The sequence below is a fragment of the Hemitrygon akajei genome, chromosome 9 (genome assembly GCF_048418815.1).
Source record: "Hemitrygon akajei chromosome 9, sHemAka1.3, whole genome shotgun sequence".
Lineage (NCBI taxonomy): Eukaryota > Metazoa > Chordata > Chondrichthyes > Myliobatiformes > Dasyatidae > Hemitrygon > Hemitrygon akajei.
The window spans coordinates 21,764,396-21,779,023 of record NC_133132.1 but is presented as its reverse complement, the minus strand read 5'-3'; the positions used below and the strand labels follow the sequence as shown (position 1 = coordinate 21,779,023).

At 44.2% G+C, this 14,628-nt stretch overlaps 1 protein-coding gene across 1 annotated transcript in view; it reads left to right on the top strand.

Annotated features, from left to right (window-relative positions):
• The first annotated feature begins 10,111 nt into the window (after positions 1-10,111).
• crkl (v-crk avian sarcoma virus CT10 oncogene homolog-like) overlaps positions 10,112-14,628 on the top strand; it is a 76,014-nt gene continuing 71,497 nt past the window's right edge. Inside the window, exon 1 of the mRNA XM_073055604.1 lies at positions 10,112-11,165. Coding sequence (XP_072911705.1) covers positions 10,374-11,165 — 792 coding nt within the window. The 5' untranslated portion in view covers positions 10,112-10,373. The remainder of the gene's footprint in view (positions 11,166-14,628) is intronic.

Here is a 14,628-nt window from a genome sequence, read left to right as displayed (position 1 = left end):
TAACTGTTCCTCCTTCCATAGCTGTTGACTAAACTGCTATTTCCAGCATTTCATTTTTGCCTTAGAATACCAGCATCAAATTTTCATTTCCTCTTAAATTCATTGCACTGCTCTTCTGGAGAAGCTAACATAGAAAATACCTTGAAGAAGTTCTCCTCTAGTGGAACTTCCATCTGTCTTTTTGCTCAGTTCATTCTCACTGATGTCCTTTCTTTCTCATCTTCAATAAGATGCCCCAGTTCTAATAAAGGGTTGCAGGCCTAGAACATTAACCATTTCACTTTCTACCAATGCTGACCTGCAGGGTATTTCCAGCACTTTTTGTTCAAAAGAAGTGAGCTTAGTGACATCTGGGGACTCTAGATCCTTCCAATCCCAACCAAAACTCTCAAAACTATGAGCGCTGCTCATAGGGGTTTCCCTTCTTGGCCTTTAACTAGAGCTAACAACCTTTCCCGTTCCTATGTAAGTATAATGCATGGGAACATACCATCTAGGCTGAATAAGGAAGGAACTCCCTCCATTTTAAAATACCACAGGGTTTCAGTTGTTGAATTTTCAAAGTGCAAAACAAACAAAGGTGACTGTGAGATAATATACAATTTGTATTTTTTTTCTTGAGTGAGAATAAACTATTCTAATTGGAGAGCCGGTAACTTCAGTCTTTAACAAACATTAGTGCTGTAGTTCCTATTCCTCGCCAGGAACTCCTAGACTTACTGATCACAAGAAGAATAATGGTATGTTGTCATATTATATTGTACCCTTTGTCAGTTGAAATAAATTACTTCAGAAAATATTTGATAATTGAAGAAATATTTTCTTCAAAAAATTCATCTGAAAACATAAGTGCTAAATAAAGAACTGGAGGGAGGGGTTGTTATTGAGTCGTTATCTTAGAGGAAGAAACCAAATGAAGTGTGAATAGGGGAGAAAAAGAGGTAGTTTGAAAGCTGAGGGTTGTAGCCAAATCAGTCTAATCATTACTTTGCTTGTAACTGGGTTCCATCTATCATATGAAGCAACCTCAGTGTTCCAGGTTGAGAAGTTGAAAGTAATGGAGGATGAATTATACCAATCAGTATGAATTACACTATCAAAAAGCCTGTGAAAGCTGCCAGATTATTAAAAGCCCACCTGATTCACGTAAGGAGACCTGAACATAATATTTTGTAGCATTCAAAAATGCACACATTTGTACAAAAGCATAAGACATGGGAGCAGAATTACACACACAAAATGCTGCTGGAACACAGCAGGCCAGGCAGCATCTATAAGGAGAAGTACTGTCGACGTTTCGGGCCGAGACAGTTAGTCCTGACGAAGGGTCTCGGCCCGAAACGTCGACAGTGCTTCTCCTTATAGATGCTGCCTGGCCTGCTGTGTTCCACCAGCATTTTGTGTGTGTTGTTTGAATTTCCAGCATCTGCAGATTTCCTCGTGTTTGCTCCTGGGAGCAGAATTAGCCCAGTTAGCCCACTAAACAAAAAAAAAACCATCCAGAACAAGATCAGGGCCTAGAAACATAGAAAATAGGTGCAGGAGTAAGCCATTCGGCCCTTCAAGCCTGCACCGCCATTCAGTATGATCATGCCTGATCATCCAACTCAGAACCCTGTACCTGCTTTCTCTCCATACCCCCTGATCCTTTTAGCCACAAGGGCCATATCTAATTCCCTCTTAAATATAGCCAATATGGCCTCAACTGTTTCCTGTGGCAGAGAATTCCACAGATTCACCACTCTGTGTGAAGAAGTTTTTCCTCATCTCGGTCCTAAAAGCTTCCCCTTTATCCTTAAGCTGTGACCCCTCATTCTGGACTTCCCCAACATTGGGAACAATCTTCCTGCAACTAGCCTGTCCAATCCCTTTAGAATTTTATACGTTTCAATAAGACCCCCCCTCAATCTTCTAAATTCCAGCGAGTATAAGCCTAGTCGATCCAGTCTTTCTTCATATGAAAGTCCTGCCATCCCAGGAATCAATCTGGTGAACCTTCTTTGTACTCCCTCTATGGCAAAAATGTCTTTCCTCAGATTAGGGGACCAAAACTGCACACAATACTCCAGGTGTGGTCTCACCAAGGCCTTGTACAACTGTAGTAGAACCTCCCTGCTCCTGTACTCAAATCCTTTTGCTATGAATGCCAACATACCATTTGCCTTTTTCACCGCCTGCTGTACCTGCATGCCCACCTTCAATGACTGGTGTACAATGACACCCAGGTCTGGTTGCACCTCCCCTTTTCCTAATCGGCCACCATTTAGATAATCTGTTTTCCTGTTCTTGCCACCAAAGTGGATAACCTCACATTTATCCACATTAAATTGCATCTGCCATGAATTTGCCCACTCACCTAACCTATCCAAGTAACCCTGCATCCTCTTAGCATCCTCCTCACAGCTAAAACTGCCGCCCAGCTTCGTGTCATATGCAAACTTGGAGATGCTGCATTCAATTCCCTCGTCTAAATCATTAATATATATTGTAAACAACTGGGGTCCCAGCACTGAGCCTTGCAGTACTAGTCACTGCCTGTCATTCTGAAAAGGTCCCGTTTATTCCCACTCTTTCCTTCCTGTCTGCCAACCAATTCTCTACCCACATCAATACCATACCCCCAATACTGTGTGCTTTAAGTTTGCACACTAATCTCCTGTGTGGGACCTTGTCAAAAGCCTTTTGAAAATCCAAATATACCACATCCACTGGTTCTCCCCTATCCACTCTACTAGTTACATCCTCAAAAAATACTATAAGATTCGTCAGACATGATTTTCCTTTCACAAATCCATGCTGATTTTGTCTGATGAATTCACCGCTTTCCAAATGTGCTGTTATCACATCTTTGATAACTGACTCTAGCATTTTTCCCACCACCGATGTTAGGCTAACAGGTCTATAATTCCCCGGTTTCTCTCTCCCTCCTTTTTTAAAAAGTGGGGTTACATTAGCCACCCTCCAATCCTTGGAACTAATCCAGAATCCAAAGAGTTTTGAAAAATTTATCACTAATGCATCCACTATTTCTTGGACTACTTCCTTAAGCACTCTGGGATGCAGACCATCTGGCCCTGGGGATTTATCTGCCTTTAATCCCTTCAATTTACCTAACACCACTTCCCTACTAACATGTATTTCCCTCAGTTCCTCCATCTCACTAGACCCTCGGTCCCCTACTATTTCCCGAAGATTATTTACGTTCTCCTTAGTGAAGACAGAACCAAAGTTGTTATTCAATTAGTCTGCCATGTCCTTGTTCCCCATGATCAATTCACCTGTTTCTGACTGTAAGGGACCTACATTTGTCTTAACCAATCTTTTTCTTTTCACATATCTATAAGAGCTCTTACAGTCAATTTTTATGTTCCCTGCCAGCTTTCTCTCATAATCTTTTTTCCCTTTCCTAATTAAGCCCTTTGTTCTCCTCTGTTGGACTCTGAATTTCTCCCAGACCTCAGGTATGCCGCTTTTTCTAGCTAATTTGTATGTTTCTTCTTTGGACTTGATACTATCCCTAATTTCCCTTGTCAGCCACGGGTGCACTACCTTCCCTGGTTTATTCTTTTGCCAAACTGGGATGAACAATTATTGTAGTTCATCCATGCGATCTTTAAATGCTTGTCATTGTATATCTACTGTCAACCCTTTAAGTATCATTTGCCAGTCTATCTTAGCTAATTCATGTCTCATACCTTCAAAGTTACCCTTCTTTAAGTTCAGAACCTTTGTTTCTGAATTAACTATGTCACTCTCCATCTCAATGAAGAATTCCACCATATTATGATCACTCTTACTCAAGGGGCCTCGCACAACAAGATTGCTAATTAACCCTTCCTTGTTGTTCAATATCCAGTCTAGAATGGCCTGCTCTCTAGTTGGTTCCTCGACATGTTGGTTCAGAAAATCATCCCGCATACATTCCATGAAATCCTCTTCCTCAGCACCCTTACCAATTTGGTTCACCCAATCTATATGTAGATTGAAGTCACCCATTATAACTGTTGTTCCTTTATTGCACGCATTTCTAATTTCCTGTTTAATGCCATCCCCAACCTCACTACTACTGTTAGGTGGCCTGTACACAACTCCCACCAGCGTTTTCTGCCCCTTAGTGTTATGCAGCTCTACCCATATCGATTCCACATCCTCCAGGCTAATGTCCTTCCTTTCTATTGCGTCAATCTCTTCTCTAACCAGCAACGCTATCCCACCTTTTCTTTCCTGTCTATCTCTCCTGAATATTGAATATCCCTGGATTTGAGCTCCCATCCTTGGTCACCCTGGATCCATGTCTCTGTGATCCCAACTTATCATATTCATTAATAACCATCTGCACATTCAATTCATCCACCTTGTTACGAATGCTCTTTGCATTGACAAACAAAGCCTTCAGGCTTGTTTTTACAACACTCTTAACCCTTATACAATTATGTTGAAAAGTGGCCCTTTTTGATTTTTGCCCTGGATTTGCCTGCCTGCCACTTTTACTTTTCACCTTACTACTTTTTGCTTCTACCCTCATTTTACACCCCTCTGTCTCTCTGCACTTGTTCCCATCCCCCTGCCACATTAGTTTAAATCCTCCTGAACAGCAGTAGCAAACGCTCCCCCAGGACATTGGTTCCAGTCCAGCCCAGGTGCAGACCGTCCTGTTTATACCGGTCCCACCTCCCCCAGAACTGGTTCCAATGCCCCAGAAATTTGAATCCCTCCCCCTTGCACCATTTTTCAAGCCACGTATTCATCTGAAATATCCTCCTATTTCTACTCTGACTAGCACTAGATTATTACCTTTGTGGTCCTACTTTTTAGTTTATCTCCTAACTCCCTAAATTCACCTTGTAGGACCGCATCCCGTTTTTTTACTATATCGTTGCACCTATGTGCACCACGACCACTGGCTGTTCACCCTCCCACTCCAGAATGTCCTACAGCCGCTCAGACATCCTTGACCCTTGCACCAGGGAGGCAACATACCCACCTGGAGTCTCGTTTGCGGCCGCAGAAACGCCTATCTATTCCCCTTACAATTGAATCCCCAATCACTATAGCTCTCCCACTCCTTTTCCTTCCCTCCTGTGCCGCAGAGCCACCCATGGTACCATGAACTCGGCTGCTGCTGCCTTCCCCTGATGGGACATCTCCCCCAACAGTATCCAAAACAGTATATCTGTTTAGGAGGGAGATGACCTCAGGGGACTCCTGCACTGTTTGCTACGCTGTCTAGTGGCCACCCATTCCCTTTCTGCCTGTGTAGACTTTACCTGCGGTGTGGCCAACTCACTGAACGTGCTATTCACGACTTTCTCAGCATCGCGGATGCTCCAGTATGAATCCAATCGCAGCTCCAGACGCTCAATGCTGTCTGCCAGAAGCTGCAGCTGGACACACTTCCTGCACACATAGTCGTCAGGGACACTGGAAGTATCCCTGATTTCCCACATACTGCAGGATGAGGACGTCAAAGCCAGGATCACAAGGCCAGAGTAGCTTTCAATGTCTTGAACACAGTATGGTCATCCAGAGGCATAGCAAGGAAAACCAAAATCAGAGCCTTCAACTTGTACGTTAAGCAGTGCTGCTATCTGGCTCTGAAACTTGGAGACAACAAAGAAGACACTACAAAAGCCGCAGGCTTTCATCAGCCAGGGCCTGAGAAACATCAGATGGACTGACAAAGTAAACAACCAGGTACCTGGATGAGAGGGGTATGGAGGGATATGGTCCAGGTGCAGGTCAGTGGGACCAGGCAGAAAAATGGTTCGGTAGAGCCAAGAAGGGCCAAAGGGCCTGTTTCTGTGCTGTAATGTTCTGTGGTTCTAACCAGACACTATGGGAAAACCACCAGCCAGGAATCCATAGAGATACAAATGAGAAATTAGAAAAGGAGGTGGAATAGCCACACCTTGAGGAAGCCAATCAGCAACACCACCAGGCAGGCATTAAAATCTTTCCCCAAGGAAAGATGAAAAGAGGACATCCAATAAACACATGGAGGAGAGACGTTGAGGCCAAAATTAGATGATGAAGACAAGTCAGGTAGGGCAAGGGGGGTGGGGTAGCTCTGTTAGTGAAAACTTAAATCAAATCCATAGAAAGAAGTGACATAGGATCAGAAGATGTAGAATCCTTGTGGGTAGCATTAAGAATTGCAAGGGTAATAAGACCCCAATGGAGTAGCCAGGATGTGGGATACAAGTTACAAGATACAATAGGAAAGTCACGTCAGAAGGGCAATGTTACGATAGTCATGCGGTAGTTCGAATTGTAGATAGAGAGTGAAAATCAGGTTGGTGCTGGATCCCAAGGTAAGGAATTTGTAGAATGCCTGTGAGATGGCTTTATAAAACAGCATGCAGTTGAGCCCACCTCGGAAAAAGCAAGACTGATGGGGTGTTGTGTAATGACCCAGATTTGATTAGGGAGCTTAAGATAAAGGAACCCTTAGGAAGCAATTATCATATGATAGAATTCACCCTGCAATTTGAAAGGAAGAAGCTAAAATCACATGTATCAGGAAAGGGAACTACACAGGCACGAGAGAGGAGTTGGTCAAAGTTGATTGGAAGGAGACACTAGCAGGGACGACGGCTTTACTTGGATTTCCAGAAGGCTTTTGACAAGGTGCCATGCTGCTAAACAAGATAAGACTTCGTGATGTTATAGGAAAGATACTAGCATAGATAAAAGATTAGTTGATTGGCAGGAAGGAAAAGATGGGAATAAAGGGGATCTTTTTTTGTTGGCTGCCATTGACTTGTTTCGTCCTACAGACACTGGTGGTAGGAACACTTCTTTTCATGTTATATTTCAATGATTTGGATGATGGCCATTATTTGCAGACGATACAAAGGAAGGTGGAGGGGCACATACTGTTGAAGAAACCGGAAGGCTGTAGGAGGACTTAGACAGATTAGGAGAATATGTGCAGGGAAGGGTATGATCATGCATTTTTGTACATAGACTATTTTCTAAATGGGGAGAAAATACAAAAATCAGAGGTGCAAAGGAACTTGGGAGTCCTTATGTAAGATTCCCTAAACATTAACTTACAGGCTGATTCAGAGGTGAGGAAGGCAAATGCAATGTCATCATTCACTTCAAGATGACGAGAACATAAAAGCAAGAATGTAATGCTGAGGCTTTATAATTCACTGGCCAGAATACATTTGGAGTATTGTGAATAGTTTTGAGACCCTTATCTAAGAAAGGATGTGCTGGCATTGATCAGGTTCATGAGAATGATCCAGCGAATGAAAGGGTTAACATGAGAGGAGTGTTTGATGGCTCTGGACCTGTATTTGTTGATCTCACTGAAACCTGTCTAATATTGGAAGGCCTAGATTGAGTGAATGTGGAGAGCATGATCCCTATAGTTGTTTATAGGACCGGAAGGCACAGCCTCAGAACAGAAGGACGTCCATTTAGAACAGAGGTGAGGAGTAATTTCTTTAGCTAGAGGGTAGTGAATGTGCGGAATTCATTGTCACAGACAGTTGTGGAGGCCATTGAATATATTTAAAGTGGAGGCTGATAGTTTCTTACTTAGTAAGGGCACCAAAGATTACAGTAAAAGGCAGGAGAATGCGGTTGAGAGGGACAACAAATCAGCCAGGATGGAATATCAGAGCATACTCAATTGGCTGAATGGCCTAATTCAGCTCCTATGTTTTATGGTCCTTTAGTCTTATTTAAGGGGAATATGAGGGGGACCATTTCAGAGAGTGGTTAAGAACGTGGAACAAAATGCCAACAGAAGTGATGAATGCTGGTTCAATTCCAACAAGTTTGGATAGCTACATGAAGGTATATGGGCTGCTTTTCAGCTGCAGGTCAGTGGGACTAGGAAGTATCGTTTGGCAGGGACTAGATGAGCCAAAGGGCCTGCAGTGCTCTATGACTCTGTGCTGGTGACTACAGACATACTTTGATGTCTTTGGTGTGAAATGGAGACTTAAAGCATGTGGTAAAGGCAAGCTCAGGGTCAGAAATATTTCGTAACCATCATTCAATCTGTGTTTCATTTCTGTCATTAGCGGGGACATTACAAAGGTAGGGCAGAAGCAGTGCAAGCTGGGCGATGCATCTTTCACAATGCATAGCTCCAAGCAATAGTTAACTCTTAAATATGTAATACATTGTTTACTGCAAATAAATATTGCATCAACGATAAATCTCATGAAAAAGGTAGAATAGGTGTGAAAAATATTGAATTAAAAGAAATGGTGCGTCTTACTATAAATGCCATAAAGCAGCAAACCCCATGACTTGTGAATTTATCAGAGCACCAATTAATTGACAGAGAAAAAGAACAAGGGTATTCAAGAGATAAATAGACTATAATGTCCTGCTGGTACGTAAAATGGAAAAGATTAAAAGCAAAAGTTAATATTTTCCTTTACAGACTAAAGTAGCAGATAACGTTGCATTTAATAAAATACTGGTAGAAAAATTAAATAAGTATCCTGTCTATCTCACAGAAGACAGAGAAAATTTGGAGAACTACAGTAGTGAGAGGAAAGAAAGTAGCATTTGTGAAACAAATTAAAGCAGTATTCGACATTAAAGGAACTGAAAGTACATAAATCCCTGAGAACTGAATCCTCAAGTATCAAAGATGATACTGGATGTAGTAAAAGGAATGTCAGTGGTACTTATGAAGAAAGTGTCTTCATTAGATCATATATATAATTAAGAATGAAAAGAGGCAGGGGGTGAGGAAGAATAGTTAAGATACAACTTTTAATCTGTGGACAATAAGTCGGTTTATTATTGTTGCATGTGCCAATGTACAATAAACACCCTTGTTTTGCATGCCGTCCGTTCAGATCATTTCATTACATCAGTGCAATGGAAAACAACAACAGAACGCAGAATAAAGTTGTACCATTAGAGGAAGTGCAGGGTAGCAAAGAGGTGCAAAGCCATACGAAGTAGATTTGAGGTGGAGACCAAATTATGACACAAGGGGACCATTCAATAATATCATATTTGTCACAAGCTTAATCCTTTAAAAGGAGACAGGGAGATCTGGAATGGCAAGGAAAGAGTCAGAGATGGCCATGTTAGTGTGGGAGCATGGTGAAATTTGACCACAGAAGTATTAACATTTTCAAGTTCTACATAAATGCAGAAACTAGCAACAATTGTCAATGCACCAGGAAAAGTAGAGGGTATCAGCCTGAGAAAGACTGAAACAAAAACAAATCCCACAAAAAAGTCATACCCTGCACTCATTCAAGTTCCTCTGAACCTTTAATCTGGAGAAAGCGAGTGAATTTGAGGCAAATGGCTTTATTCACATTGCTGTAAATGAGAACACGCAGACAAAAGAGGGTCATTCCTCTGAAAGAAATAGACCCATACACTACAGATGGGTCAAGGTCAGACAGGGTCAACAAGGCCAACTACATAGTGTGGTAAGGTGCATCAACTATTAACAACAGCTTTATGACTGCACTGACATGTGTGAAGATGCTCTCCTGGGATATATCCCGAAAGGCTTAGCCCTGACTTGATGATTAACAAGTCAGTGAGAAAAAGAGCTTTTCAGTAAAAAGACTGCTAATTTTGTCCACCAATGCCATTCATGGTGATATTGACTGGCCATTGTAAATTGACCTGTGGTTAGGCTCGGATTACATAGGTGGGTTACTGGGCAGTGCAGCCCATTGGGCCAGTCTGCACTCTCTCTCTCTCTCTCTCTCTCTAATTAACCTGTAATATATATACACACACCACCACCCATAATGATGCAGGATGTCAACACCATTAATCTTCAAATCACTTTCCCCAGCGGATGTTGCTTGAACGGCTGCGCTCCCCCAGACCTTCAGTCTCTTGTGTCTTCTGCTGCGGTGTAACCAACTCCCCCGTTCCGAAACCCTTGGTCTGAGGAAGGGCTCCAATGGGTGAACCAAAACCACCCGGCTCGTTCCTACAGCACAACATTCTCCGTTTCCTAACGAGGGTGGAGGGTGGAGGATGGACACGGCCGCTCTCGGAGTCCCAACACCATCGACGGACGGTCAATCTTCCCGCCGGAAAGCGGGCGAGGTGACGTGCATTGACGTCACGGCGTCGGCTCGCCCCCCCCCCCCCCGGACGAAGCGCCGCGCAGCCGCCATTTTAGGCAGCGGGCGGGGAGTAAGCGGGAGCCGGGAGGCCGCGCCGGACGGACGGACGGACGGAGGGAGCGAGCGCCGCGGATGCCGGCCTGGCGAGGGGCGAGTGAGGAACGGGGCAGCGAGCGGGGAGCAGCGGCGGCGGCAGCAGCAGCAGGAGGTGGTGCGAGCGAAGCGCGGCCCTCCCTCGCCGCCGTGTGCTTGTGAAGCGAGGAGTCGGGGGGAGGGGAGGGGAGCCTGGTCGCCATGGCGGCCGCCAAGTTCGAATCGCAGGACCGGGCGAGCTGGTACTTCGGGCCGCTGAGCCGGCAGGAGGCGCAGGCCAAGCTGCAGGGCCAGCGGCACGGGACCTTCCTGGTGCGGGACAGCACCACCTGTCCGGGCGACTACGTGCTGTCGGTGTCGGAGAACTCCAAGGTGTCGCACTACATCATCAACAGCCTGCCCGGCAAGTTCAAGATCGGCGACCAGGAGTTCGAGCATCTGCCCGGGCTGCTCGAGTTCTACAAGATCCACTACCTGGACACCACCACCCTCATCGAGCCGGCCGCACGGGTGGCGGGCAAGGCCGCGGGCCCGGCTCAGGGCCACGTCCTGCTCGGGCCCGGCCCGGCCTCGGGCGGCGGCGAGGATAGCGCCGAGTACGTGCGGACGCTGTACGACTTCCCTGGCAACGATGTGGAGGACCTGCCCTTCAAGAAGGGCGAGTTGCTGGTGATCGTGGAAAAGCCCGAGGAGCAGTGGTGGAGCGCCCGCAACAAGGACGGCCGCCTCGGCATGATCCCGGTGCCGTACGTCGAGGTGGTGGTCAAGTCGGCGCCGCAGCAGCAGCAGCAGCAGCAGCAGGCGCCGGGCTACCGCAACTCCAGCAGCTACGGCATCCCGGAGCCCGCACACGCCTACGCCCAGCCCCAGACCAGCAGCCCCCTGCCCGCCGGCGCCAACCCGCTGCCCACCACGCAGAACGGGCCCGTCTACGCCAGGGCCATCCAGAAGAGAGTGCCCTGCGCCTACGACAAAACTGCCTTGGCGTTGGAGGTAGGTGCTGTGTCGGTAGGCCCTCTCGGGCACTCTTCTTTCACTTGGGTTGCATACCCGGGAAGAGGAACTGCGATTGCTCACTGCGACAGCCTGAATGGGAAGTAATGGAGGGCTCTTGCAGTTGGGGCGGAATTCATTTCCAATGTGCGGCTGCTTGATCGTCAATGTCTTCAGAACAGGCTGCGGTAGATGTTTTTCTCTATAGTGAGGAGTTTTGAAAACCTCTCTGAGTAGGAAGTTCTGAAAAGCAATTTAGGATGGTGGATTGACGTCTGTTGTAAAGCCAGGTTTTCTAATGGATAACCTCTGCTTGCGATCATTAAGATCGTGTTTCAGTTCTAAATATGAAACTGGGAGAAGTCATTAAGGGGATCTCTTCAAATTCAAAAGGTACAGAAAGAGATGGAGAGCAGACCCCAATTATTAATCAGGCAGGGAAGGAGAGAGCAAGTCTAGAACTCATTTTCAAGATGCCATTTCAGTGGAGCGAGGTATTCATTTAGAATTTCATTTTTTCCTATTCTGGGACAGTTTGAGATTGGGAGTGTTGCTTTTGATTTCATGAAAAATGTTCAAAGGTAGATATCTGAATGAGGAATTAAGCAATACTACATTGATGAAGGAAAGGTTTTGAAGGGCAAAGCATACTATTTATGTTTGTGTTGAATTGGATCAAATTATATAAGGGACTTGAGAACTATCTTCATGTTAGTAGAAAGGGGTCAATAAATGTAAGAAAATCTGGCATGGACTTGGTGAGGGGCGTTGTAAGAATCATTGAACCAAGTTGTTTTTTTTTGTTATTTATGGTTCTGTTTGGGGTTATTTTCATTTTAATTCTATTAATTTCATGAAGTATTGTGAAGCACTTTAAAAATTATTCAGTTGACGAATAAATCCAACATTTTCTGTGTTTTCCCATCCATATGGTGATTGTCCATCTGCATATTGAAATCAAATACAGGTTTTCAGAGGATAATCCTCTGGAGATTGGTATAATTCTGTGTCTTGGAAGTTCAGTTGTTTAGTTAACTCATTGTGTTTATTACAGTTCAGTGGGTGGGGGATTCATTGTAGTAGCAATGTTTTTCTGCTACAAGTGCCTAAAGAGTATTAGAGTATTATTTTACAACCACACAGCTAGAGTCCTGTAGTAAGTACATACTGGCCATGGTCAGTCATTCCATTTTCCTCTCACAACCCAAACATAGATGGGTTGATAGGTCATTTGGCCACTGTAAAATTGCCCTTTGTGAGTGGTATAATCTGGCAGGGGTCAATGGGTATGAGTGCTTGATAGTTGGCATTTACCTGGTGGTCCATAGGGTCTGTGTCCTCTGTACAGTGTGTCTCCGACTACTTTTTGTGGCTTGGCTTTTTCAGTCAAATTTATTTGGAGTCAGGAACTCTTTTCAGATTTTGTAATGTTTTGGCAGACAAGATGTGGGAGCAAAGTTTTTGTTCCACTTACAGAATCAGTGATGTGACAGCCCTTACAAATCATTCTCTGGCCTCTGATAGAAGTAAAAATGTGTTCCAAACTAAATGTGTGAAGTGGTTATTAGAATTATGAGGGCAGTGTAGAATCTGATTTGAAGATTTCGTGAACAAGGAGCTGGCTACCCAGCTATCGGCAGACTTTAACTCGATAATGAAGACTTTCCACTGGAAATTGCATCGACATAAATTGCCATACGTGTTTACCTTGCAGGAGGAACAGGAGTTACCCTGAATGTAATTAATAATATATAATGAAATGTAAAGCTATGATCTTTATACCCACAATGCTGTCCATGCTGTATCATTGCCAGCTAAATTTCATTCGCAGTGTTCTTTGCCTGATAGTTATCAAGTTATCTCACAGCTTTCTATAATTCTTCACTGCTGATTTGCTCATTGTTAAACTATGGATCTGATGTGTGAAAGGGAGAGGACCTAGAAGTCAGCCAATGATTATTAGGAAATTCTGATTTTGTGTGCATTGATTGGTTGGAAGGCAAAGTAATAGACTGAAGTTGAACTAAATATTCTGGCTTGTCTGCTCAATTTTTATTAGGAAATAGGAATTGTAGATTTGGAAAATGCTCTTCTAAATTGCTATTTTTGGCAATTATTGACACAGGTTGGTGACTTTTACATAGGAGCTGAATCATTAACAGGAATTTCTTGTTTTGATTCCTATGTGCTCAGATCAGCTTTCAGCCCCTTGCTCAACCAAAAGTAGAAATAAGTTAAGGCTAATCTGATTTGTTGATTAGCTTGCTTACTTGTTTTGAGATTGAGTCTTGTGAGTTCTTCAAAGCTATGGGAAGTTGAGTTTAGTTGTCATGAAATCATTTGAATTGGTTTTGTTCCATTGATGCAAGCTATCCAAATTGTACCTTTTGGTTGTTGCCAGTTTCTGTGCATCTCCATCTGTGTATTCAGTGTTTGGACAGTTCAGTTTAATGTTTTCAAAGTTTACTTATGTCACCATTTGTGCCACAGATTTATTTTCATGTGGGCCTACAGTAAATACAAATTACACAATAGCCCCAACAGGACAGACAATCAGCTGCTAAAATTAAGAATAATTAATAAATATTGAGAACATGAGTTGAAGAGTCCTTGGGTTGTGCAGTTATCCTCTCTGGTTCATGAGCCTAATGGTTGAAGGGTGCTGTGGTCTATAGGGTCTCTTTCCTGTGTACAGTGTGACTCGGACTATTTGTGGCTGGCTTTTTTCTCCTTTTGGGTGGCAGCAGTGAAAAGAAAGCATTGCCAGGATGGTGGGGGTCCCTGATGATGGAGACTGCTTTCCTGTGACAGTGCTCCATGTAGATGGGCTGGGCCATACCTACTGCTTTTTGTAGGCTTTTCTGATAAGTTTTATTTATCACACATACACCAAAATATCATTTGCATCAAATCAGTGAGGGTTGTGCTGACACGAGGAAATCTGTAGATGCTGGAAATTCAAACAACACACACAAAATGCTGGTGGAATACAGCAGGCGAGGCAGCATCTATAAGGAGAAGCACTGTCAACGTTTCGGGCCGAGACCCTTCGTCAGGACTAACTAAAAGGAAAGATAGTAAGAGATTTGAAAGTAGTGGGGGGACGGGGAAATGTGAAATGATAGAAGACCGGAGGGGGTGGGATGAAGCTAAGAGCTGGAAAGGTGATTGGCGAAAGTGATACAGAGCTGGAGAAGGGAAAGGATCATGGGACAGGAGGCCTCAGGAGAAAGAAAGGGGGAGGGGAGCACCAGAGGGAGATAGGCAGAGAGAGGAAAAAAAACAAATGTGTCAGGCATGGGGTAAGAAGGGGAGGAGGGGCATTAACGGAAGTTAAAGAAGTCAATGTTCATGCCATCAGGTTGGAGGCTACCCAGACAGTATATAAGGTGTTGTTCCTCCAACCTGAGTGTGGATTCATTTTGACAATAGCGGAGGCCATGGATAGACATATCAGAATGGG